Source organism: Heptranchias perlo, chromosome 8 (genome assembly GCF_035084215.1).
Source record: "Heptranchias perlo isolate sHepPer1 chromosome 8, sHepPer1.hap1, whole genome shotgun sequence".
NCBI lineage: Eukaryota > Metazoa > Chordata > Chondrichthyes > Hexanchiformes > Hexanchidae > Heptranchias > Heptranchias perlo.
This window is the reverse complement of record NC_090332.1, coordinates 67274919-67300785: the sequence shown is the minus strand read 5'-3', so window position 1 is coordinate 67300785 and position 25867 is coordinate 67274919. Positions and strand designations below refer to the sequence as shown.

The following is a 25867-nucleotide window of genomic DNA, read 5'->3' as shown; positions in this document are numbered from 1 at the left end:
GTGTAATACTCCTGCAGTCAACAGGGAATTTAATACAATTGACTTATCTCAAGATGCAATAACACTGGAGGCCCATCTTTAATTTCCTTGTTTTTAGAAATAAGCCACCACTCCCAATTCCACTAGGAGCTCCAACGGAAAGAAAAGTAGACGAGTGTAGAGCAGAGGTTGCTGATCTCCATTTATACACCTTTCCCTCTGCACCATTTTATATAACAAACACAATCTCCATCCCTCTCTCTGGCCACCATCTGAGGCTAAACCAAACTGTTCACAAATTGACGTCCTATTTCATCCTGAGTTAAGCTTCCAACCCCTTATCCTCTTCATCACCAAGACCACTTACTTCCACCTCCATAACATCGCCCATCTCTGCCCCTGCCTCAGCTCACCTGCTGCTGAAACCCTCATCCATGCCTTTGTTACCTCTGGACTCAATGGTCTCCTGGCCGGCCTCCCACCTTGCACCCTCCGCAAACTTGAGCTCATCCAAAACTCTGCTGCCTCGCACCAAGTTCCGTTCACCCATTCCCCCTGTGCTCGCTGACCTACATTGGCACCTCGATTTTAAAATTCTCATCCTTGTTTTCAAATCCCTCTGTGGCCTCACCCTATCTCTGTAACCCGCCGAGATCTCTGCACTCCTCCAATTCTGGCCTCTTGCACATCCCCTATTTTCTTCACTTCACCACTGGTGGCTGTGCCTTCAGCTGCCTAGGTCCTAAGCTCTGGTCACCTACATAAGAAATAGGAGCAGGAGTAGGCCATACAGTCACTTGTGCCTGGTCTTCCTTGCCCATCCTATCCCCATATCCCTGGATTCCCTTAGTGTCCAAAAATTTATCAATCTCAGTCTTCAATATACTCAACAACTGAGCATCCGTAGGCCTCTGGGGTAGAGAATTCCAAAGATTCACAACCCTCTGAGCGAAGACATTTTTCCTCACCTCAGTCGATAAATAGCTGACCCCTTATCTTGAGATTACGACCCTTAGTTCTGGACTCTCCAACCAGGGGAAACAACCTCTCAGCATCTACCCTGTTAAGCCCTCTAAGGATTTTATACGTTTCAATGAGATCACCTCTCGTTCTTCTAAACTCCAGATCTGTCCTAATAGCTCACGTGGCTCAGTGTCACATTTTGTCTGAAAATCGCTCCTGTGAAGCACCTTGGAATGTTTTACTACTTTAAAGGCGCTATATAAATGCATGTTGTTGTTGTAAAAAAGCAAGATATCTGAGCTTGGGCCCCTGAATGAAAAACCACAGTAAAACCACTGGGCTGCGCCATTTTGTATATGGAGGAAAAGGTAGCTAAGATCAGATATTATTTCAACATAACATCAGCATGAACCCAGTAACTCCCTTAAAAATATCCATTTGTGGTGTGAGCAATTGTGGCCTGCCTGAATAATTGACATAGTTCAAGTTATTATTTGTGGTATGCTTGTATTTTCAGTTTTAAAGTTAGTTTAAAAATAAACCAAACTAAAGTTTGTACATCACCATTTCATATTCTACTAATGCAACATGGAAATCCCTTACGCAGGAATCTATTGGAAATAAGTTCAAACTATACTCTGCATAAAGACAAATTTACAGGCTAACACAACCGGTGCTTCAAAGCCATTATAAGCTGTTTTTGGTCTATTTGTTTCCCCGGAGGCAGTGGCAAAAATTCACCCATACCATCCAAAACTAGGAATATGTTCAGAATTAGAAAAATGTTGGTCTCTAAAGGTTAACTGAAGTCCAAGAGAAATTAGATCATAGGATGTTTAGATCAGCAGTTATATGTTCTGAAAGTCTCATTCATTTTGCTGTAATGTCTAAAAAAAATCTAAAAATAAACCCTAATACTGGGTTCAAGCATCAGAAGCACAGCAGAAATGGACATGCACATTCCCAACAGTGGATGGTGCACCGTGCAGGAGTCAAGTAGAACAAGGTGGTCAAATTGTAGGTACACGTCTCCTGAACTGGAGAGAGGATAAAGAGAATACTAGTCAGATTTAACCCAGGTTTGTTTTTTCAAAAGAGGGAGTGGAGCACCACGCCCAAAGTTAGTTGGAATGTGAGCAGAACATGACCATAAAATGTGGTCAGAGACACTTGCGTTTTTATAGTGCCTTTCACGACCTCAGGACAACCCAAAGTGCTTTAAGACAACAAAATACTTTTGAAGTGTAGTCACTGTTCTAATGTTGGAAACACGGCAGCCTATTTGCACACAGCAAGGTTTCACTAACAGCAATGTGCTAATGACCAGATAATCTGTTTTAGTGATTTTGGTTGAGGGATAAATAGTGAGAGAAAACGTTCCTGCTCCTCTTTGAATTAGTACCATGGGATCTTTTACGTCCACTGGAGCAGACGACAGTGCAGCACTCCCTCAATACTGCACCGGAGTGTCGGCCTAGATTATGTGAAATCTCTAGAGTGGGACTTGAATCCACAACCATCTGATTCAGAGGCGAGACCAACAGTACTACCCAGTGAGCCACGGCTGACACTTAAAATACCTTAGGTGGTGAGGACAGGGGGTTAATTTAATGTGTTTTAAATCTGATTTAAAGTACCTTCCCGTTACTTCCGTACAGCTCCCCCATGACCCACCACGAGTCTGCCACCCAGCTTGTTATGACCGGAGTACCAGCGTTTAGTCCCCCTCTGCCGAGCGCAGTTCCTTGTTTGCTGTCGGGCTCCACGCAGACACTTGGCAACGGGCCCCGATACTCCCTTGAAGCGACCGGAACGCAACTGAGATTGCGCGGACTCGCGGTCCGCAGCGAGCTCGAGCAGACTGGGAGGGTGGGAGGTTGGTGAACGGAGGGGGAGGGGGTAGAGTCGGGGACCGGGGGAGGGGTGACAGCGCCGTACTCACCCGCACAGCTCCCGGTAAATGAAGGGCTCGGCCGCCTGCGCTCCGCAACACGCACACCACACGACGAAGGACACCAACCGGAGCAACGTCACCACTGTGAGGGAGCCGAACGACACCGTCCGGACCGACATGTTCGTTACTGCAGAGACCACAGCGTCCTCCAGATGATGAAAAGAAACACAGCGTTGATGGGGGTCCTCCTTCCACACCATACACCCCGTCACATGACTGAGCGGAACGGCCTAAGCTCCTGTCACATGATGAAAAAAAAAACTCTTGACACGTGACTGGAGTGGAATACGGCAGGTCGTAGAGCGCGAGCTGAAGGAGGGAGGAGCACCTCGAGTCAATGAAGGGCCTGCTGACTTTGGGCTGTGATGGGACGGTCACTGTGTAGGTGGTTTCTCGACCCGTCCCATTGCTGTCTGCTCACTTGGATTCTTGAAAATAGTAACCAAGGTGCCAAGCTGGCAAGTCAAGAATGATCCTGATTATAAACCTGTGAAAACATGTAGGTGCATAGGGTTTGTAAAAGCTGTAGTAATAGCCACTGTTCCCTCACTTGTATTGGAGGGAGGGAAATAAGTACATTCAAAGCCTGAAGGGAACAAAAACTGATCGTGCAATTTTGAAAAACAAAGTGACTTTTGGATTTTTAACAGACCAACTAGATTATCACTTCCCCAAAAGTTACCCCTCTCACATCCAATGCTCCCTGCTCAGTTCACAGGGACACTGCCCCATCCTATCCTTTCGCAGACAGTCCCTTCTCCTCCAACCCTCCCAACTCAACCTGACATTCTTCTCTTCCCTCCAATTCAGCTGGTATTCTCTTCCACCATCACCACCACCTCCCTATTCATACTGACTTTCTTTTCCCCCCTGCACTATTCAAACTTTCCACTCCCCTCACCCTCCAGTTAATGCTTGCATTCTCCTACCCTACCCAAATTGTTGCTTCCAGTTTCTTGCCTTCTACTCTCAAAGTATCACTCCCACCTTCTGCCCATTCCCTTCTTCATTTCCCCCTCTCTTCCCTTTGGGATCTATTCCCCATCTACCCTTAATTGCCATCCATTGTCCCCTTCCCTTTTTTCCCATCCATTCTCCCCTTTCCCATCCAACCCCCATTCCCTTCTCCCTTTAATTGCCGACCATTCCCCCCAGTCCAGCTCCAACCTGAATCCTGCTGCTAATGGACCGAACAAGCCCCTTATTCCTGCTCCTCGCACTAAGCAATTCCTGTTCTCATGAAGATTCCCATCTACCATATGCAGCAGCTGGAATCCCTTCCACGGGCACTGGGAGCTGTTGTTTTTCACTGTGATATAACTCAAATAGGCCAAATTTCAAACAAAGATGAGCGAGTCTCACTTCAAATAAACCACATTGACAGATCTGTCATCCTTGCCACGTTAATGGGAGCAAGATGCTAGAAGCATTCTTTCCCTTGAACACCCTCCTTGTTTACAGAGATAGTGTCTCCCTCCAACCCCCCCCCCCAGTTCAAACAGGCAATGTTCCCCTTCAATCTTCCCCAGTTTACAGTGAGACCCTCCCCTCCAACCCCACTAGCTCATGCTAGCAATCTTCTCCCTCTCCCTTTCAATTCCTGGTGCCACTTTTCTATTCCCTCGTGCTGCCCTCGGACTCTCCTTGACTCCCCTAGCACTGCTTTCACACTTTCCTTCTTCCTCTCAAGCACTATCCCAAGTGCACTGGCCACTGACATTCCTCTCTGCACCCATCACCACTCTCAGGCTTTCCTCTCTCAATCTTCCCTACCAAGACCTAACCTCGAGCTTTCCACCCTCTTTACCCACCCGTCCCCCAAGCATTGTTCTTAAACTCCCTCCTTAGCACTGCTCCGGGACTTCTGTTGCTGCTCAGATTTTAGTGCTTCTGCACACTGTGGCAGAATCCCCTAATCTTGTGAGGCTTCCTGCCAAGTGCAACAGTGCCTCTTGGATCAGTAACTGTAAGAGCGCCAGAGAGTTGTCTTGGACAGAGCCCTAGAACAGCACTGAATTTTGTTCATTAACAAGGATGTACGGATAGTGCCTGTAAAACACTAATGGTCCATCTCAAATGTCAGCGGTTGACATATAGAAACATAGAAAAATATACGGCACAAAAGGAGGCCATTCGGCCCATCGTGTCTGTGCCGGTCGAAAAAGAGTCACCCAGCCTAATCCCACTTTCCAGCACTTGGTCCGTAACCTTGTAGGTTATGGCACTTCACATGCATGTCCAAGTACATTTTAAATGTGATCAGAGTTTCTGCTTCTACCTCCCTTTCAGGTAGTGAGTTCCAGACCCCTACCATCCTCTGAAAAAAAATTTCCTTGGCTCCTCTCTAATCCTTCTACCAATTACTTTAAATCTATGCACCCTGCTTATTGACCTTTCTGCTAAGGGAAATAGGTCCTTATTATCCACCCTATCTTGGTCCCTCATAATTTTATACACCTCAATCAAATCACCCCTCAGCCTTCTCTGTTCCAAAGAAAACAACCCCAGCCTATCCAATCTTTCCTCATAGCTAAAATTCACCAGTCCAGGCAACAATATGTGAGTCTTATCTTAAAAGAGTAGGTAGTAGCAGGTTTGCATTGGCCTTTGGGATGTCCTTCTCTCCCTCCCAACAGGAGCTACCCTGCATCCTTGATAAACTTGCTCTGCTTTCCATTGTTCAATCCCTTTTGTAACCATATCACAAACCTTTCATTTTGAATCCTTCAGTACTTTTTTAACCTACTTCAAAAATCCATTTTTTAATTTCAGTACATTGTGAAATTTTACTTGGGGCTGGTACACTTGGTCATAGACTACCTCCCTTGTGATACAGTGGGCTTGGCCAGCTCTCCTGGCAGCAGGAGGGACACGGCAGTTTGGATCTTCCTGGAGCTGATGGTCGAGCGTTTGTTGTAATGGGCCAGGCGAGAAGCTTCATCGCTCATGGCCTTGGAGGAGATGCCGGTGTTGGGATGAACCTGCTTCATCACTTTATAGATATAGATCGAGTAACTCTCTTTCCTGTTAATTGTATGATTTGGATCAACTTAGTGCATCATTAACTCGGAATTCTGAATTAGTGGACCCATTTGCAGACTTGAAAGGAAAATTGGCATTTTTTTATTGTCAGGCACATTACACAGTCAAATTATTGTTTTGTTCTTTTTATAGTTAGTTGGCAATACGAATAAGTCCCAAAGACAATTATGCTACTCAGCCGGCCGGACTAGAAAAACACCAGCAGTGACTACATCCATTCTATTTCGGTTGCTGCCGACCGACACCTGACTACAATCTCATTGGTCTTTGCTGCCACATAAAGGGATTCAGGGCTTGGAATTCCAAAGGCGCTGCTGGGCCTCAGGCGGCGTGGGACTTCCATTTTCCTTCAGGTCGTAAATTACAGGGTTCGCCAGTGTAAATAGGCAGAGCCGCGGCGGCCGTCTAATGGTTAGGAATCAACACTGTTTGGATTTTTTTTTGTTCATTCTCGGGATATTGGCGTCGCTGACAAGGCCAACATTTATTGCCCATCCCGAGTTGCCCTTGAGAAGGCGGTGGTAAGCTGCCTTCTTGAACCGCTGCAGTCCGTGTGGTGAAGGTACTCCCCATAGTGCTGTTAGGTAGGGGGTTCCAGGATTTTGACCCAGCGACGATGAAGGAATGATGATATATGTCCAAGTTGGGATGGTGTGTGACTTGGAGGGGATCTTGATGGTGTTCCCATGCACCTACTGCTCTTGTCCTTCTAGGTGGTAGAGGTTGCAGGTTTTGGAGGTGGTAGAGTGGTGCTCTGGCTAGAGTGAGAAATAGCTGTAAAATTGGCAAACCTTTCCCTTAAAATAATAGTAGTATAATGTAGAAAGAAAAATCCACCTGATTACAAGACCACGTGATCACCTTGACTGGTTCCGATCGCCTGAGAGGGTCGGATAGGAATTTTCCGAAGTATTTTTTCCCTTATTGGCCGATGGTTTTTTCTCTGTTTTTTGCCTCTCCCAGGAGATTACATGGCTGCGGGGGGAGAGAGGAAAGAAGAGTTTAGTCATGATGCTCCAGCCATCATGAGTGTGGGGTAGGCTTGATGGACCAGCTAGTCTTTTCCTGCCCGTTAATTTCGTATGTTCGTATTTTGTCAATTGGGAAGAGCATCAAAAGGTTGTGAGCGGTGGATGACCTTGTGATATTTTATCGTTACAGTATCACTGCCATCCAACTGATATAAAAAATGTTTTATGCAGAAACAAATTTCACGTCAGTTGTTGGCTCACAGATGGGAGCTTCACTGGTGAATATCAATTTGTTGAATTAAGAAAATTTAACATTGATAGCTGGGCAGAAAAGACAGATGCACAGTCAGTTCATTTCAAACGATAAAACTTAGCCAGTGCACCAACCGAAATCTGCAGCAGTCACCAACTGAGTTTTAAGGATAAAAGTGATTCTGACTCAGCACCAGTTATATAGGTGAATGTCTAGACAGTTATGCATGCTCTTACAGTATTTCATTTGATAAAGGTTATTTTCAAGTCTGTTGTAGACTTTGTGTTTGATCTTGTACCTGTGAACTGTTAAAGAGGCTGCTTGGACCAACATAGGAGCTCAGATGAAGGTGAAGGTATTCTGCATTTGAGTGGCTGAGTGCTGCAGTGTCCCTGGGATTTGGGTCATATCCAACCCAGACTGATGGGATGAAAGTCTCCTCTCGCTCAATGCATGAAATGAGCTTTGGACAGTCACAACCTACTTACCAGTGAGTGCATACAATGCCCATATTTTGGCATTATTAGTGAATTTTCCACTTGCACACACCTGACACGGAGGCTCGTCTACTGGGAGTGCACATCGGGAAATCACACAATTTATGGATGGAAAATCGGGGGCTACATGCTCTCCTAGAGGGCAGAGCTTCGCACTAGGAGCGCAAGAAAGGAAAATGTTATCTTTAGTTGTCCATCTTGCCATTGGAGGCCACAAGGTTGGATTCTGCAGGTAATGGAAACCCCTGAATGGTGAGTGGGAGGCTGGGATTATGGTATATCATTGGGACACAGTAGAGCGATCTTTACTCTGTATCTAATCCGTGCTGTACCTGCCCTGGGAGTGATTGTTGCGACAGTGTGGAGCAAGCTTTTCTCTGTATCTAAATTGTGTTGTGCCTCCCCTGGGAGTGTTTGATGGTGCAGTGTAGAGGGAGCTTTACTCTGTATCTGACCTGTGCTGTACCCGACCTGGGAGTGTTTGATGGACAGTGTAGAGGGAGCTTTACTGTGTATCTGACCTGTGCTGTACCTGCCCTGGGAGTGTTTGATGGGGCAGTGTGGAGTGAGCTTTTCTCTGTATCTAACTTGTGCTGTACCCGACCTGGGAGTGTTTGAAGGGACAGCGTATAGGGAGCTTTACCCCATATATAACCTGTGCTCTACCTGCACTGGGAATGTTTGTTGCAACAGCGTGGAGCAAGCTTTTCTCTGTATCTAAACTGAGTTGTACCTGACCTGAGAATGTTTGATGGGTCAGTGTAATGGGAAATTTACTCACTATCTAACTCCTGCTGCACCTGACCTGGGAATGTTTGATGGGGCAGTGTAGATGGAGCTGTACTCTGTATCTGACCCATGCTATATCTGTACTGGGAGTGTTGATGGGGCAATGTAGAGGGAACTTTACTGTGTATCTAACCTGTGCGGTACCTAACCTGGGAGTTTTTGATGGGGCAGTGTAGAGGGAGCTTTACTCTGTATCTAACCTGTGCTCTACCTCGTCTGGGATGTTTGATGGCACAGTTTAGAGGGAACTTTACTCCGTATCTAACCTGTGCGGTACCTAGCCTGGGAGTTTTTGATGGGGCAGTGTAGTGGGAGCTTTTCTCTGTATTTAACCAGTGCTATACCTGCCCTGGGAGTGACTGATGGGGCAGTGTAGAGGTAGCTTGACTCTGTATCTAACATGTGCTGTACCTGATCTGGGAGTGTTTCATGGGGCAGTGGTAGAGGGAGCTTTTCTCTGTATCTAAACTGAGTTGCACCTGACCTTGGAGTGTTTGATGGGTCAGTGTAATGGGAGATTTACTCCGTATCTAACTTGTGCTGCACCTGACCTGGGAATGTTTGATGGGGCAGTGTAGATGGAGCTGAACACTGTGCCTGACCCATGCTATACCTGCATTAGGAGAGTTTGATGGGGCAGCATGAAGTAAGCTTTACTCTGTATCCAACCTATGCTGAACCAACCCTGGGAGTGTTTGACGGGGCAGTGTAGAGGGAGCTTTACTGTGTAACTAACCTGTGCTGTACCTGACCAGGGAGTTTTTTAATCGGGCAATGTAGAGGGAGCTTTACTCAGTATCTAACCTACGCTGTACCTGATCTGGGAGTGTTTAATGGGGCAGTGTGGAGGGAGCTTTACTATTTATCTAACCTGTGCTGTACCTGACCTGGGAGTTTTTGATGGGGCAGTGTGGAGGGAGCTTTACTATTTATCTAACCTGTGCTGTACCTGACCTGGGAGTTTTTGATGGGGCAGTATACAGGGAGCTTTACTCTGTATCTAACCTGTGCTGCACCTGACCTGGAAGTGTTTGATGGGACAGTGTAGAACCAGCTTTACCCCGTATATAACCTGTGCTGTACCTGACCCGGGAGTGTTTGATGGGGCAGTGTAGAGGAACCTTTTCTCTGTATCTAAACTGTGTTGTACCTGACCTAGAAGTGTTTGATGGGACTGTGTAGAGTGAGCTTTACTCTGTATCTAACCTGTATTGTACGTGACCTGGGAGTGTTTGATGGGACTGTGTGGATCGAGCTTTTCTCTGTATCTAACCTGTGAAGTACCTGATCTGGGAGTGTTTGATGGGACAGTGTAGAGGGAGCTTTACTCTGTATCTAACCTGTGTTGTACTTTCCCTTGGAGTGTTTGATGGGACTGTGTAGAGCAAGCTTTACTCTGTATCTAACCTGTGAAGTACCTGATCTGGGAGTGTTTGATGGGACAGTGTAGAGGGAGCTTTACTCTGTATCTAACCTGTGTTGTACTTTCCCTTGGAGTGTTTGATGGGACTGTGTAGAGCAAGCTTTACTCTGTATCTAACCTGTGAAGTACCTGATCTGGGAGTGTTTGATGTGGCAGTGAAGAGGAAGCTTTATTCCATATCTAACCCGTGGAGTACCTGATCTGGGAGTGTTTGATGGGGTAGTGTAGAGGGAGCTTTACTGTGTATCTAACTGGTGCTGTACCTGACCTGGGAGTTTTTGATGGGGCAGTGTAGAGGGAGCTTTACTGTGTATCTAACTGGTGCTGTACCTGACCTGGGAGTTTTTGATGGGGCAGTGTAGAGGGAGCTTTACTGTGTATCTAACTGGTGCTGTACCTGACCTGGGAGTTTTTGATGGGGCAGTGTAGAGGGAGCTTTACTGTGTATCTAACTGGTGCTGTACCTGACCTGGGAGTTTTTGATGGGGCAGTGTAGAGGGAGTTTTACTCTGGGTCTAACCTGTGCTATACCTGATCTGGTAGTGTTTGTTGGGGCAGTGTACAGGGAGCTTTACTCGGTATCTAATCTGTGCTGTACCCGACCTGAGAGTGTTTGATGGGGCAGAGTAGTGGGAGCTTCACTCTGTATCTAACCCATGCTGTACCTGACGTGGGAGTGTTTGATAGAACTGTGTAGAGGGAGCTTTACTCTCTATCCGACCCGTGCTATACATGCACTGGGAGTGTTTGAGGTGGCAGTACACAGGGAGCTTTACTCCATTATCTAACCTGTGCTTTACCCGATCTGGGAGTGACTGATCAAGCAGTGTAGAGGGAGCTTTAATCTGTATCTGACCTGTGCTATACATGCACTGGGAGTGTTTGATGTGGCAGTGTACAGGCAGCTTTGCTCTGTATCTAACCTGTGCTGTACCCGACCTGGAAGAGATTGATGGGGCAGTGTAATGGGAAATTTACTCTGTATCTTACTTGTGCTGCACCTGACCTGGGAATGTTTGATGGGGCAGTGTAGATGGGGCTGTACATTGTACCTGACCCATGCTATACCTGCACTAGGAGTGTTTGATGGGGCAGCGCGAAGTAAGCTTTACTCTGTATCCAACCCGTGCTGTACCAGCCCTGGCAGTGTTTGCTGGGACAGTGTAGAGGGAGCTTTACTGTGTATCTAACCTGTGCTGTACCTGACCTGGGAGTTTTTGATGGGGCAGTGTAGAGGGAGCTGTACTCCGTATCTAACCCGTTCTGTACCTGATCTGGCTGCGTTTGATGGGGCAGTGTAGTGGGAGCTTCACCCTGTATCTAACCAATGCTGTACCTGACGTGGGACTGTTTGATAGGACTGTCTAGAGGGAGCTTTACTCTCTATCTGACCCGTGCTGTACCTGACCCGGGAGTGTTTGATGGGGCAGTCTAGAGGGAGCTTTTCTCTGTATCAAACCTGTGCTGTACCTGACCTGGGAATGTTTGATGTGGCAGTGTAGAGGTAGCTTTACTCTGTATCTGACCCTTGGTATGCCTGCACTGGGAGTGTTTGATAGGGCAGTATAGTGGGATTTTAACTCTGTTTCCAACCCATGCTGTTCCTGACGTGGGAGTGTTTGATGGGACTGTGTAGAGGGAACTTCACTCTGTATCCAACCTGATGGAAGTTTCACCCTTAACAAGTTAATGAGGAAACTCCCAGAAATAGTTGAGACCCTAGACCAGCAGAACCCCTGCAGAATTTCAGTGGCATTTTATAACATAAGAAACCCATTAAAAATGTAACCAATTCTGTATAAAATGGGTGTACAGGGCACAATTTCAAAATTTGCAGATGACACACAGCTTGGAAAGGTAGTAAACAGTGAGGAGGATAGTGATAGACTTCAAGAGGATATAGACAGGCTGGTGGCATGGGCAGACACGTGGCAGATGAAATTTAACCCAGAAAAATGCAAAGTGATACATTTCAGTAGGAAGAACGAGGAGACGCAATATAAACTAGAGGGCACAAGTCTAAAAGGGGTACAGGAACAGAGAGAATTCGGGGTTTATGTGCACAAATCGTTGAAAGTGGCTGGGCAGGTTGAGAAAGTGGTTAAAAAAGCATATCGGATCCTGTCATGATGAACCTTTATAAAACACTGGTTCAGCCATAACTGGAGTATTGTGTCCAGTTCTGGGCACCGCACGTCAGGAAAGATGTGAAGGCCTTAGAAAGGGTGCAGAAGAGATTTACTAGTATGATTCCAGGGATGAGGGACTTTAGTTACGTGGCTAGACTGGAGAAGCTGGGGTTGTTCTCCTTGGAACAGAGACGATTGCGAGGAGATTTGATAGAGGTATTCAAAATCATGAAGGGTCTAGGCAGAGTAGATAGAGAAACTGTTCCCATTGGTAGAAGGGTCAAGAACCAGAGGACATAGATTTAAGGTGATTGGCAAAAGAACCAAAGGTGACATGAGGAAAAACTTTTTTACACAGAGAGTGGTTAGGATCTGGAATGCACTGCCCGAGGGGGTGGTGGAGGCAGATTCAATCGTGGCCTTCAAAAGGGAAGTGGATGAATACTTGAAAGGAAAAAATTTGCAGGACTACGGGGAAAGGGCGGGGGAGTGGGACAAGTTGGATTGCTCTTGCATAGAGCAGGCGCGGACTCGATGGGCGAATGGCCTCCTTCCGTGCTGTAACCTTTCTATGATTCTATGATTATTGTTATAGATAGCGTTGTGACTCCCCAGAACACATATTCCTGTAGAAGCATATTCCAGTGTTGTAAGCCTGAGCCAAAATTTGGCATTCTGGGCTGAAGTTTGAATTATTCAGGAGCTAAAAATATGGAAGCCCCTGTGTGGAAACCCCTAAGTCACTGCAGGAAGAGGAGGCTTTGCTGACTATTTCTGCTGTAAATGCCTTCCTTCTGATTGGCTGCTGACTATGCAAATCATGGCAAACTCCTCCCCCTTTTATTTTGGCACTCAAGTCTAGGTGAAAAATCCTTCCCTTCTACGTCAAACCAACATTCACAGTGTTGCCAGCACTTATTGTTTGTAAGCCCCACCCTCTTTGCAGTGCAGTCTGGAAGCCTCTGAGGTAATTAATTTTTTTTGTGTATTGAAACCTCAACACAAAGTAAACCTCGACACAGAGTAGACACTTGTGATGGGAAATTAATGACCAAATAAAGACAGGAAACTATCCTTGGGTTTGACAGTAAAAATGGAAAGGGAGTGAAATTGGTCTCCGGCGAAAGCCAGAAATGGGCAATAGTGAATCAGCAGCCCATTTTACACCGCGCCCGATCTCCTTTTCCATGGAAAGAAAACTGGGCACGGTATAAAACAACGGCATGGGAAATCAGACATCTCTGATGCCACGTAAAGGCAGCCAGCAGATATTACAGGGGAGGTTCACTCTGGCTGCAGATGGCAGGGAATCTTCTCAAGTGGAAAAATGGTGCCAGTGAGGGCAACCAGATTCTCTGATGTTGCTTTGGAGGCCCTAGTTCAGGCGATGGACAGGAGGAGAGAGATCCAGTTCCTCCTGGGGGCAGAAAGCCCCTCAGGCAACACCTCCACTGCAAGTGGGATGAAGCCACAGAGGAGCTCAAAGCCAGGAGCTTAGCTCCCAGGAAATGGCTGCAATGCTGGAAAAAGTTCAATGACCTCACCAGAGTTGTGAAGGTAAGAATCCAACCTCTCCCCTCAATTACTCGTTCCTCACATTCGTACCGCCTCCAGCCGCACTACTCACAACAATCCCCTCCCTCGCTTCCCGGAATGAGCGCATGCACGCCACCCATATTGGACTCTTAGGTGCCCATTTTACTCCTGTAATATGGATGCAGCATAATTCAGTTTCTAGGCCTTTGACTTCCCTGAATTAATCCTTCCTGAAAAAAATGATGTTACTATATTTCAGGGTGGTATTACGCTATTTGAATGTATTTTAAATAATTTTATTGCTTTTACTGAGAATTCAAAAATAACAATTGTTCCTATGAACAGTTTTATTTATGCTGCCGTGGTATATATCTAGCTGCAATGGTAAGGAAAATTCTAATTAATTATTGTTAGAAATCAATTTAAAAGAGAACTTATTTCACTGTCCCCAAGCAAAACTCTTACCAACTTCTTTACAAATTATTTCACTCAAAATGTGTACCCCAATCGTACTTCCAATTTGCAGCGCCCATCCAGCTTGGAGCAGTGCAACCTCTAAGTCACCATGATCAATACCACATCAGATTTGTAAGTATATGGAAAAAAGTCTAGCATTTACTGAATGCCCGTCATGTTCTAGACGCCTCCCTAGTTTCAAGATCAAGGGAGGAAGTTAAAAAGCAGGACTTCAAAGGTAGTAATCTCTGCATTACTCATAGTGCCATGCACTAGTGAGTCTAGGAATTGTAGGATAAGACAAGTTAATGCGTGGCTGGATAATTGGTGCTGGGGAGAGGGCTTCAGATTCCTGGAACATTGGGACCAGTTCTGGGGCAGGAGGGATCTGTTCAAGAGGGACGGGTGGCATCTCAACAGAGTGGGACCAATGTCCTTGCGGGGAGGTTAACCAGTGCTGTATGGGAGGGCTTAAACTAATTTGGCAAGGAGATGGGGCAAGTGGAGCATGTTTCAATCTGGAATTAAAATACTAGTATCAGTAATGGTGGCCATGAAACTACCGGATTGTCGTAAAAACCCATCTGGTTCACTGATGTCCTTTAGGGAAGGAAACCTGCCGTCCTTACCCGGTCTGGCCTATATGTGACTCCAGATCCACAGCAATGTGGTTGATTCTTAATTGCCCTCTGAAATGGCCTAGCAAGCCACTCAGTTGTAAAATCTCGCTACGAAAAGTCATAATAAGAATAAAACCGGACAGACCACCCGGCATCGGACCACCAGGCACCGGACACAACAACGGCAAACCAAGCCCAGTCGACCCTGCAAAGTCCTCCTCACTAACATCTGGGGACTTGTGCCAAAATTGGGAGAGCCGTCCCACAGACCAGTCAAGCAACAGCCTGACATAGCCATACTCACAGAATCATACCTTTCAGCCAATGTCCCAGACTCTTCCATCACCATCCCTGGGTATGTCCTATCCCACCGGCAGGACAGACCCACCAGAGGTGGCGATACAGTGATATACAGTCAGGAGGGAGTGGCCCTGGGAGTCCTCAACATTGACTCTGGACCCCATGAAATCTCATGGCATCAGGTCAAACATGGGCAAGAAAACCTCCTGCTGATTACCACCTACCGTCCTCCCTCAGCTGATGAATCAGTCCTCCTCCCTCTGCTGATGAATCAGTCCTCCTCCATGTTGAGCACCACTTGGAGGAAGCACTGAGGGTAGCAAGGGCACAAAATGTTCTCTGGGTGGGGGACTTCAATGTCCATCACCAAGAGTGGCTCGGTAGCACCACGACTGACCGAGCTGGCCGAGTCCTGAAGGACATAGCTGCCAGACTGGGCCTGCGGCAGGTGGTGAGCGAACCAACACGAGGGAAAAATTTACTTGACCTCGTCCTCACCAATCTACCTGTCACAAATGCATCTGTCCATGACAGTATTGGTAGGAGTGACCACCGCACAGTCCTTGTGGAAATGAAGTCCCGTCTTCGCACTGAGGACACCATAAAACGTGTTGTGTGGCACTACCACCGTGCTAAATGGGATAGATTCAGAACAGATCTAGCAGCACAAAACTGGGCATCCATGAGGCACTGTGGGCCATCAGCAGCAGCAGAATTGTATTCCAGCACATTCTGTAACCTCATGGCCCGGCATATTCCTCACTCTACCATTACCAACAAGCCAGGGGATCAACCCTGGTTCAATGAGGAGTGTAGAAGAGCATGCCAGGAGCAGCACCAGACGTACCTAAAAATAAGGTGCCAACCCGGTGAAGCTACAACTCAGGACTACATGCATGCTAAACAGCGGAAGCAACATGCTATAGACAGTGCTAAGCGATTCCACAACCAACGGATCAGATCAAAGCTCTGCAGTCCTGCCACATCCAGTCGTGAATGGTGGTGGACAATTAAACAACTAACGGGAGGAGGAGGCTCTGCAAACATCCCCATACTTAATAATGGCGGAGTCCAGCACGTGAGTGCAAAAGACAAGGCTGAAGCGTTTGCAACCATCTTCAGCCAGAAGTGCCGAGGGGATGATCCGTCTCGGCCTCCTCCCGATATCCCCACCATCACAGAAGCCAGTCTTCAGCCAATTCGATTCACTCCACGAGATATCAAGAAATGGCTGAATGCACTGGATACAGCAAAGGATATGGGCCCCGACAACATTCCAGCTGCAATGCTGAAGACTTGTGCTCCAGAACTAGCTGCGCCTCTAGCCAAACTGTTCCAGTACAGCTACAACACTGGCATCTACCCGACAATGTGGAAAATTGCCCAGGTATGTCCTGTCCACAAAAAGCAGGACAAATCCAATCCGGCTAATTACCGCCCCATCAGTCTACTCTCAAACATCAGCAAAGTGATGGAAGGTGTCGTCGACAGTGCTATCAAGCGGCACTTACCAATAACCTGCTCACCGATGCTCAGTTTGGGTTCTGCCAGGACCACTCAGCTCCAGACCTCATTACAGCCTTGGTCCAAACATGGACTAAAGAGCTGAATTCCAGAGGTGAGGTGAGAGTGACTGCCCTTGACATTAAGGCAGCAGTTGACCGAGTGTGGCACCAAGGAGCCCTAGTAAAATTGAAGTCAATGGGAATCAGGGGGAAAACTCTCCAGTGGCTGGAGTCATACCTAGCACAAAGGAAGATGGTAGTGGTTGTTGAAGGCCAATCATCTCAGCCCCAGGGCATTGCTGCAGGAGTTCCTCAGGGCATTGTCCTAGGCTCAACCATCCTCAGCTGCTTCATCAATGACCTTCCCTCCATCATAAGGTCAGAAATGAGGATGTTCGCTGATGATTGCACAGTGTTCAGTTCCATTCGCAACCCCTCAAATAATGAAGCAGTCCGAGCCCGCATGCAGCAAGACCTGGACAACATCCAGGCTTGGGCTCGTAAGTGGCAAGTAATATTCGCGCCAGATAAGTGCCAGGCAATGACCATCTCCAACAAGAGATAGTTTAACCACCTCCCCTTGACATTCAACGGCATTACCATCGCCGAATCCCCCACCATCAACATCCTGGGGGTCACCATTGACCAGAAACTTAACTGAACCAGCCATATAAATACTGTGGCTACGAGAGCAGGTCAGAGGCTGGGTATTCTCCGGTGAGTGACTCACCTCCTGACTCCCCAAAGCCTTTCCACCATCTACAAGGCACAAGTCAGGAGTTTGATGGAATACTCTCCACTTGCTTGGATGAGTGCAGCTCCAACAACACTCAAGAAGCTCGACACCATCCAGGACAAAGCAGACCACTTGATTGGCACCCCATCCACCACCCTAAACATTCACTTCCTTCACCACAGGTGCACCGTGGCTGCAGTGTGTACCATCCACAGGATGCACTGCAGCAACTCGCCAAGGCTTCTTCGACAGCTCCTCCCAAATCCGCGACCTCTACCACCTAGAAGGACAAGAGCAGCAGGCACATGGGAACAACACCACCTGCACGTTCCCCTCCAAGTCACACACCATCCCGACTTGGAAATATATCGCCGTTCCTTCATCGTCGCTGGGTCAAAATCCTGGAACTCCCTTCCTAACAGCACTGTGGGAGAACCTTCACCACATGGACTGCAACGGTTCAAGAAGGCGGCTCATCACCACCTTCTCAAGGGCAATTAGGGATGGGCAATAAATGTCGGCCTCGCCAGCAACGCCCACATCCCATGAACGAATAAAAAAAAGAATATCATTGGGGTTAGAATAGTTATGGAAAAGGACAAGGAACAATCAGGAATAAAAATACTTATCTAGCGGGTTAATTTCAGTGAGTTAAAAGAGATCTTGCTCAGGTGAACTGGAATGAAGAATTGGTAGGCAAAACAGTAATTGAACAAGAAGGAGATGGGTCGAGTACATTGTAGACACATTCTTATGAGGTGGAAGGAAAGGGCATCCAAAGCTAGAGCTTCCTGGATGACGAACGGTATAGAGATTAAAATGAAACAGAAAAAAGAGGCTTATGACAAATGTATAGTTCATAAGACCATCAGAGATAGGAGCAGGAATAGGCCATTTGGCCCCTCGAGCCTGCTCAGCCATTTACATGATTTTTACCTCAACTCCACTTTCACCCCCTTTCCCCATATCCTTTGACTTCCTTGCTGATCAAAAATTTGTCTAACTCAGTCTTGAATGTATTCAATGACTCAGCCTCCACAGCTTTTTGGGGTAAAGAATTCCAAAGATTCACGACCCTCTGGGAAAAGAAATTCCTCCTCATTTCCGTCTTAAACGGGCGGCCCCTTATTCTGAGACTATGCCCCCTAATTTTAGATTCCCCCATGAGGGGTAACATCCTCTCAGCATCTACCCTATCGAGTCCCCTCAGAATCTTGTATGTTTCAATAAGATCTCTTCTCATTCTTCGAAACTCCAATGAGTATAGACCCAACCTGTTCAATCTTTCCTCATAAGACAACCCTTCCATATCCGGAATCAACCAATTGAACCTTCTCTGAACTGCCTCCAATGCAAGTATGTCCTTCCTTAAATAAGGGCACCAGAGCTGTACGCAGTACTCCAGGTATGGTCTCACCAGCACCCTGTACAGTTGTAGCATGACTTCGCTGCTTTTATACTTCATCCCCCTAGAAATAAAGGCCAATATTCCGTTTGCCTTCCGGATTACCTGCTGCACCTGTATTTTGACTTTTTGTGTTTCATGTACGAGGACACCCTCTGTACCACAGCATTTTGTAGTATTTCTCCATTCAAATAATATTTTGCTTTTTTATTTTTCCTCCCAAAGTGGATGACTTCACATTTTCCCACATGATATTCCATCTGCCAAATTTTTGCCCATTCGCTTAACCTGTCAATATCCCTTTGCAGACACTTTGTGTCCTCATCACAACTTGCTTTTCCACCTATCTTTGTATCATCAGCAAATTTGGCCACAAGACACTCTGTTCCTTCATCCAAGTCATTGATATATATTGTAATTAGTTGAGCCCCCAACACTGATCCCTGTGGCACCCCACTGGTTACAGATTGTCATTTTGAAAATGACCCTTTTATCCTGACTCTTTGTTTTCTGTTAGTTAGGCAATCCTCTATCCATGCCAGTATATTACCCCCAACACCATGAGCTCTTATCTTGTGCAGTAACCTTTTATGTGGCACCTTATCGAATGCCTTTTGGAAATCCAAATATACTGCATCCATTGGTTCCCTTTTATCCACCCTGCCCGTTACTTCCTCAAAGAACTCTAATCAATTTGTCAGACATGATTTCCCCTTCATCAAACCATGTTGACTCTTCTTGATTGTATTATGAGTCTCCAAAAGTCCTGCTACTACTTCTTTAATAGTGGATTCTAGCATTTTCCCAATGACAGATGTTAGGCTAACTGGTCTATAGTTACCTGCTTTCTGTCTCACTCCCTTCTTGAATAGGGGTGTTATGTTTGCGGTTTTCCAATCCGCTGGGACCTTTCCAGAATCTAGTGAATTCTGGAAGATTACAACCAACGCATCCACTATCTCTGTAGCCACTTCCTTTAAGACCCTCGGATGCAAGCCATCAAGTCCAGGGGACTTGTCAGCCTTTAGACCCATTAGTTTACCTCGTACTTTTTCTCTAGTGATAGTGATTGTTTTCAGTTCCTCCCTCCCCTTTGTCCCTTGATTTTCTACTATTGGTATGTTATTAGTGTCTTCCACTGTGAAGACAGATACAAAACATCTGTTCAATTCCTCTGCCATTTCCTTGTTTTCCATTATTATTTCCCCCGTCTCATCCTCTAAGGGACCAATGTTTACTTTAGCTACCCTCTTCCTTTTTATATACTTGTAGAAGCTTTTACTGTCAGTTTTTATATTTCTTGCTAGTTTACTCTCATAATTTATTTTCTCCCTCTATTATTCTTTTAGTCAACCTTTGCTGGTTTTTAAAGTTTTCCAAATCTTCAGGCTTACCAGTAATCTTTGCCATGTTGTATGCTTTTTCTTTTAACCTGATACCATCCTTGACTTCCTTAGTTAGCCATGGTTGGTTCACCCTTTTTGTGGAGTCTTTTCTCCTCACAGGGATATATTTTTGTTGCGAGTCATAAAATATCTTTTTATATATTTGCCTCTGCTTATCCACCATCATACCATCTAATCTGTTTACCCAGTCCACCTTAGCCAATTCTGCCCTCATTCCTTTATAATTGCCCTTATTTAAGTTTAGTACAGTAGTTTCAGACCCAAGATCCTCGCTCTCAAACTGGATGTGAAATTCTATCATGTTATGACCACTGCTTCCCAAGGGATCCTTTACTTTGAGATCATTAATTAATCCTGTTTCGTTACCCATTACCAGATCCAAAATGGCCTGTTCCCTGGTTGGTTCCCCGACGTATTGGTCTAAGAAACAGTCCCTAATACACTCAATGAATTCCTCCTCAGGGCTACTTTTGCCAATTTGATTTGTCCAATCTATGTGAAAGTTAAAATCGCCAATGATTATTGCATTACCTTTTTTACAAGCCCCCCCCCCCTTATTTCCTGATTTATATTTTGCCCTACAGTGTAGTTACTGTTAGGGGGCCTATATACTACTCCCACCAGTGATTTCTTTCCCTTGCTATCTTACCTCCACCCAAATTGATTCGACATCTTGATCTTCTGAGCCAAGATCATTTCTCACTATTATACCAATTTCATCCTTTATTAACAGAGCTACCTTTTTACCTATCATTCCGAAATGTTAAATAACTCTGAATATTTAGCTCCCACCTTGGTCACCTTGCAACCATGGGGTCAATTTTAGGTTGGCCGAGCGGGTGCGTTGGGGGCGGGGAGGCTCATAAAATCGGGGAATCCCGGAGCGGGTCCAGAGCCCGGCTCCAACCTGCCCACTTCTGGGTTCCCCAGTGACGCGTTTGGGAGCACGCGCAACTCCCGCATGCGGGACTCCCGCTGGCTTTAATTGCAATTAAAGCCAGCGGGCTGACAATTTAAATACTTATTTACCTAGTTGAGGTACTTGACAGACCTCATTGACAGGAGATTTTGGCTGGGGTGCAATTTTCATGGATCCTCAGCATGTTTCCCGTGCTGTGGGAAACACTCCCTGTTGGAGCAGACGTGTTTCAGTCAGCAGCCAGTGGGAGATGCAAAGGATTTTTTGACAGTTGGGGGGGGAATACCTCATTTATTGCAGCACTTCAGACAAAGTTTTGGCTGCAACACCTTCATCTTTCCACTCAAAATTATTAATTTATACCCTAAACTCTGCTGTGCAAACACATTTACCTATTTGCGGACCCCCTCAAACTCCGCAGTCAGGATGGGGAGGCGCCATGGCTGCATTCATCATCCGAGGACGATCAACATCACCAGACTCGCCAGGCACGCCGTCCACCTCCGCCACGTGGAGCTCCACAACACAGTGCTGCGCCACAGGCTCCTGCACAAAATAGTCATGCAACTACACATACACCCACTGTAGGGTGACCCAATGGGTGGCATCAAGTGTGGGTGTTCATGGAGAACCTCATGAAAAGGACTTATTGCACAAGCCAGTCAAGAATGGCCAAGATGTGGCAGTAGTGGTGACAATATAATATTTAATGTGAGTTGAACCAAAATCAAATATAAATAAAAAACATGACAAACCGTCAAACACCCTTGTGCAACTCCTTTGTGCTCACAAAACCTTTGCCTTACGCTTCCTACTACTCATACGTGATGCATCCCCTGCGGCTGCAGCAGAGGTAGTGGCAGGTTGAGTGAGGGTGACCATGAAAGAGATGCATCAGAGGGTGAGTATAAGACAGAGCCATGAGATTGTATGAGGATTGGGTTGAGTGGTAGTGGTGGGATGAGTACTGGGGAGGTGAGTAAATGCAGGTAAGTTGAGGATGAGGTTTGAGTGGGTGTGAAGAGTGATGTGATCGAGTGGTGTTGGCAATGCAGAAGGAGTTATGGGGTGGGGGCAGTGATGTGGAAGATGGAGTGTAGGAGAATGAGTAAGTGTACTCACTTTGGCTGACCTAGTTAGGTCATTGAAGCGCTTCCTGCACTGTATTCAGGTGAGGGATATGTTGCTGGTGCTGCTGACCTCCTCTGCCACCTCGAGCCAGGCCTTTTTGGTGGCAGAGGCAGGCTACTTCCTCCCGTCCGCCGGGTAGAAGATCTCCCTCCTCCTCACCCCATCCAGTAAGACCTGGAGTGAGGCATCATTAAACCTGGGAGCAGCCTTTCCCCTGGGCTGCTCCATGCTGTAATTTTGGCTGTTTGCTGCAGGAGCAGCATTAGAGGACTGCCCCTTTAAATAGGGCTCCTCCGCTGACAGCCTGTGATGACCACTGCGCAGGTTTCCAACAGGAAACCCGGGAAAGCCACGGTTAGTGGCTTCAATTTACTGGCGATCGCGTGGGAAACCCACCGATTTTACTGGGCGAGTTACCCACGCGCCCAGTCCACCCCCCGCTGCCAACCTGCCTCCCTGGTAATATCGGAGCCCATGTCTCTGTAATGGCCATGAGTTCATACCCATTTGTTTCTATTTGTCAATTCATCTATCTTATGAATGCTGTGCGCATTCGGATAAAGAACCTTTAATTTTGTCTTTTTACCATTCTTTCCTACCCCGGCCCCATTTGCTAGTGCACTCTTATGTTTGTACGCTCTGTCCTTTCCTGACACACACTGTTTATCATTACCCCCATCACTTTCCTGTACTACTTCCTTGTCTTTTCTCTGTATCAATCTAAACTTCACCCCACCTGAGTCCTCCCCCCACTCTATTTAGTTTAAAGCCTTCTCTACCACCCTAGTTATTCAGTTTGCCAGAACACTGGTCCCGGCATAGTTCAGGTGAAGCCCGTCTCAACAGAACAGCTCCCTCTTTCCCCAGTACTGTGCCAGTGCCCCATGAATCGAAACCCACTTCTCCTACACCAATCCTTGAGCCGCGCATTCATCTCTCTGATCTGATTTACCCTGTGCCAATTTGCTCGTGACTCAGGTAATAATCCGGAGATTATCACCTTTGTGGTTCTGCTTTTTAATTTAGTCCCTAGCTGCTCAAACCCCCTCAGCAGAACCTCTTTCTTAGTCCTACCTATGTCGTTGATACCTACGTGGACCACGACAACTGGATCCTCCCCCTCCCACTCCAAGTTTCTCTCCAGCCCTGAGGAGATGTCCTTAACCCTGGCACCGGGTAGGCAACACAGCCTTCGGGACTCTCGCTCTTGGCTGCAGAGAACAGTGTCTATCCCTCTAACTATACTGTTGCCTACTACAACCACATTCCTTTTTACTCCCCCCACTTGAATGGCCCCCTGAACCATGGTGCCGTGGCCAGTTTGCTCATCCTCCCTGCAGTCCCTGCACTCGTCCACAAGGGCTTCAGGAACCTCGTATCTATTGGACAAGTGCAGAGGTTGAGGCTCCTGCAATGCTACCTCCTGGACCCTCGTACCTGCCTCACTCGCAGTCACACCCTCCTGTCCCTGACCACGTGCCAATTCTACAGTATTTGGTTTAAGGGGCGTGACTGCCTCCTGGATCAAAGTGTCCAGGTAACTTTCTCCCTCCCTGATGCATTGCAATGTCTGCAGCTCAGACTCCAGCTCCTCAACTCGGAGCCGACGTTCCTCGAGCTGCAGACATTTACCGCTGATGTCGCCTTGGACAAACTGTCCAGTAGCTCCCACATATTGCAGCTGAAACACATCTCCTGCCCTGTCATAACTATTTTATTTATTTAATTGATTACTACAATGCCAATCAAATTATTTTTAGGTTGAACCAAGTACTGGCCTCGTTTAATTTATTAAATTAAGTTTAGTTTTTTTTTTTAAATTAGTTTTATGTTATAAGTTACTTAGCCCATAGTCCTAAGAAAGAAGAAAACAGAAGAGATACTCACCATCAACCACCTACCTGCCTTACCTGTGACGTCATGCTGCAGTTTTGTTGTTGCTGTGACGCACTCTCAGTACGCTCCTCTCCGCTCTCGGTACGCTCCTCTCCGCTCTCGGTACGCTCCTCTCCGTTGACTAATCAAATGCATCTCACCCCTTACTGCACCGAATCCCCTCACTCACCAAATTCCCAATTATAGACTCTGTCGAAAACAGACTCTGTCGATAGCAGCTACTCTGTGCTCCCTCACTCCATGCGTTAGCAAAACCCTTCTGAATTTACGCTAGCTAGAATGCCAATCATCTGAGTCAGCCCCAGCTGACAGTAGAGAACCAAGCTGAATACAGAAAGTACAGAGGAGATCTGAAAAAGGAAATAAGAGGGGCAGAGAAAGTATGAGAATAGATTGGCGGCTAAGATAAAAGGAAACCCAAAGTCTTTTATAAACATATAAATAGTAAAAGGGTAGTCAAAGGTGAGGTACTAAATGAATACATTGCATCGGTCTTCACTAGAAATCAGGATGCTGCCAATGCAGCAGTAAAAGGAGGAAGTAGTAGTGATATTGCATAGGATAAAAATAGATAAAGAGGAGGTCCTTAAAAGGTTGGCAGTACTGAAAGTAGAAAAGTCACCCAGTCCAGATTTTTTTTTTTTTAATTCGTTCACGGGATGTGGGCGTCGCTGTCAAGGCCGGCATTTATTGCCCATCCCTAATTGCCCTCGAGAAGGTGGTGGTGAGCCGCCTTCTTGAACCGCTGCAGTCCGTGTGGTGACGGTTCTCCCACATTGCTGTTAGGAAGGGAGTTCCAGGATTTTGACCCAGCGACAATGAAGGAACGGCGATATATTTCCAAGTCGGGATGGTGTGTGACTTGGAGGGGAACGTGCAGGTGGTGTTGTTCCCTTGCGCCTGCTGCCCTTGTCCTTCTAGGTGGTAGAGGTCGCGGGTTTGGGAGGTGCTGTCGAAGAAGCCTTGGCGAGTTGCTGCAGTGCATCCTGTGGATGGTGCACACTGCAGCCACAGTGCGCCGGTGGTGAAGGGAGTGAATGTTTAGGGTGGTGGATGGGGTGCCAATCAAGCGGGCTGCTTTATCTTGGATGGTGTCGAGCTTCTTGAGTGTTGTTGGAGCTGCACTCATCCAGGCAAGTGGAGAGTATTCCATCACACTCCTGACTTGTGCCTTGTAGATAGTGGAAAGGCTTTGGGGAGTCAGGAGATGAGTCACTCGCCGCAGAATACCCAGCCTCTGACCTGCTCTCGTAGCCACGGTATTTATATGGCTGGTCCAGTTAAGTTTCTGGTCAATGGTGACCCCCAGGATGTTGATGGTGGGGGATTCAGCGATGGTAATGCCGTTACTTTCAAAGTTTGCAGATGACATGAAACTCGGAAATGTAGTAAACAATGTGGAAGATAGTAACAGACTTCAGGAGGACATAGACAGACTGGTGAAATGGCCAGACACGTGGCAGATGAAATTTAACGCAGAGAAGAAGAATGAGGAGAGGCAACATAAACTAAATGGTACAATTTTAAAGGGAGTGCAGGAACAGAGAGATCTGGGGAAGTATGTACATAAACCTTTGAAGGAGGCAGGACAAGTTGAGAAGGCTGTTAAAAAAGCATATGGGCTCCTCGGCTTTATGAATAGAGGCATAGGGGTCAATTTTAGGACGGCTGAGCAGGTGCATTCGTGGTGGAGGGGTTCCTAAAATTGGGGAATCCCGGAGCGGGTCCGGAGCCCGGCTCCAACCCGCCCACTTCCGGGTTCCCCAATGACACGCGTCAGTGTGCGTGCAGCCCCCGCATGCGGGACTCCCACTGGCAATTAAAGCCGGCAGGATGACAGTTTAGATAGTTAGGGAGGTACTTGAGGTCGTTGACAGACCTCACTGGGAAGAGATTTTAGCAGGGATGTGACTTTGGACTCTCCGCAGCGTGTTTCCCATGCTGTGGGAAACACTCC

At 46.8% G+C, this 25867-nt stretch overlaps 1 protein-coding gene and 1 long non-coding RNA gene across 3 annotated transcripts in view; both read right to left on the bottom strand.

The window, feature by feature from the left end:
• igf2r (insulin-like growth factor 2 receptor) overlaps positions 1-3116 on the bottom strand; it is a 176450-nt gene extending 173334 nt beyond the window's left edge. Inside the window, exon 1 of the mRNA XM_067989229.1 lies at positions 2885-3116. Coding sequence (XP_067845330.1) covers positions 2885-3096 — 212 coding nt within the window. The 5' untranslated portion in view covers positions 3097-3116. The remainder of the gene's footprint in view (positions 1-2884) is intronic.
• A 2899-nt stretch (positions 3117-6015) lies between these two features.
• Positions 6016-23984, bottom strand: LOC137324663 (uncharacterized). 2 transcript variants are annotated; one of them, XR_010963700.1, is made up of 3 exons: positions 23925-23984; positions 6776-6913; positions 6016-6696 (listed from the first exon to the last, which is right to left on the bottom strand). It is a non-coding gene; the product is annotated as an uncharacterized lncRNA (long non-coding RNA). The 2 variants fall into 2 exon arrangements; XR_010963701.1 differs by having other exon boundaries at positions 6800-6913.
• Between the last annotated feature and the right edge of the window lie 1883 nt (positions 23985-25867).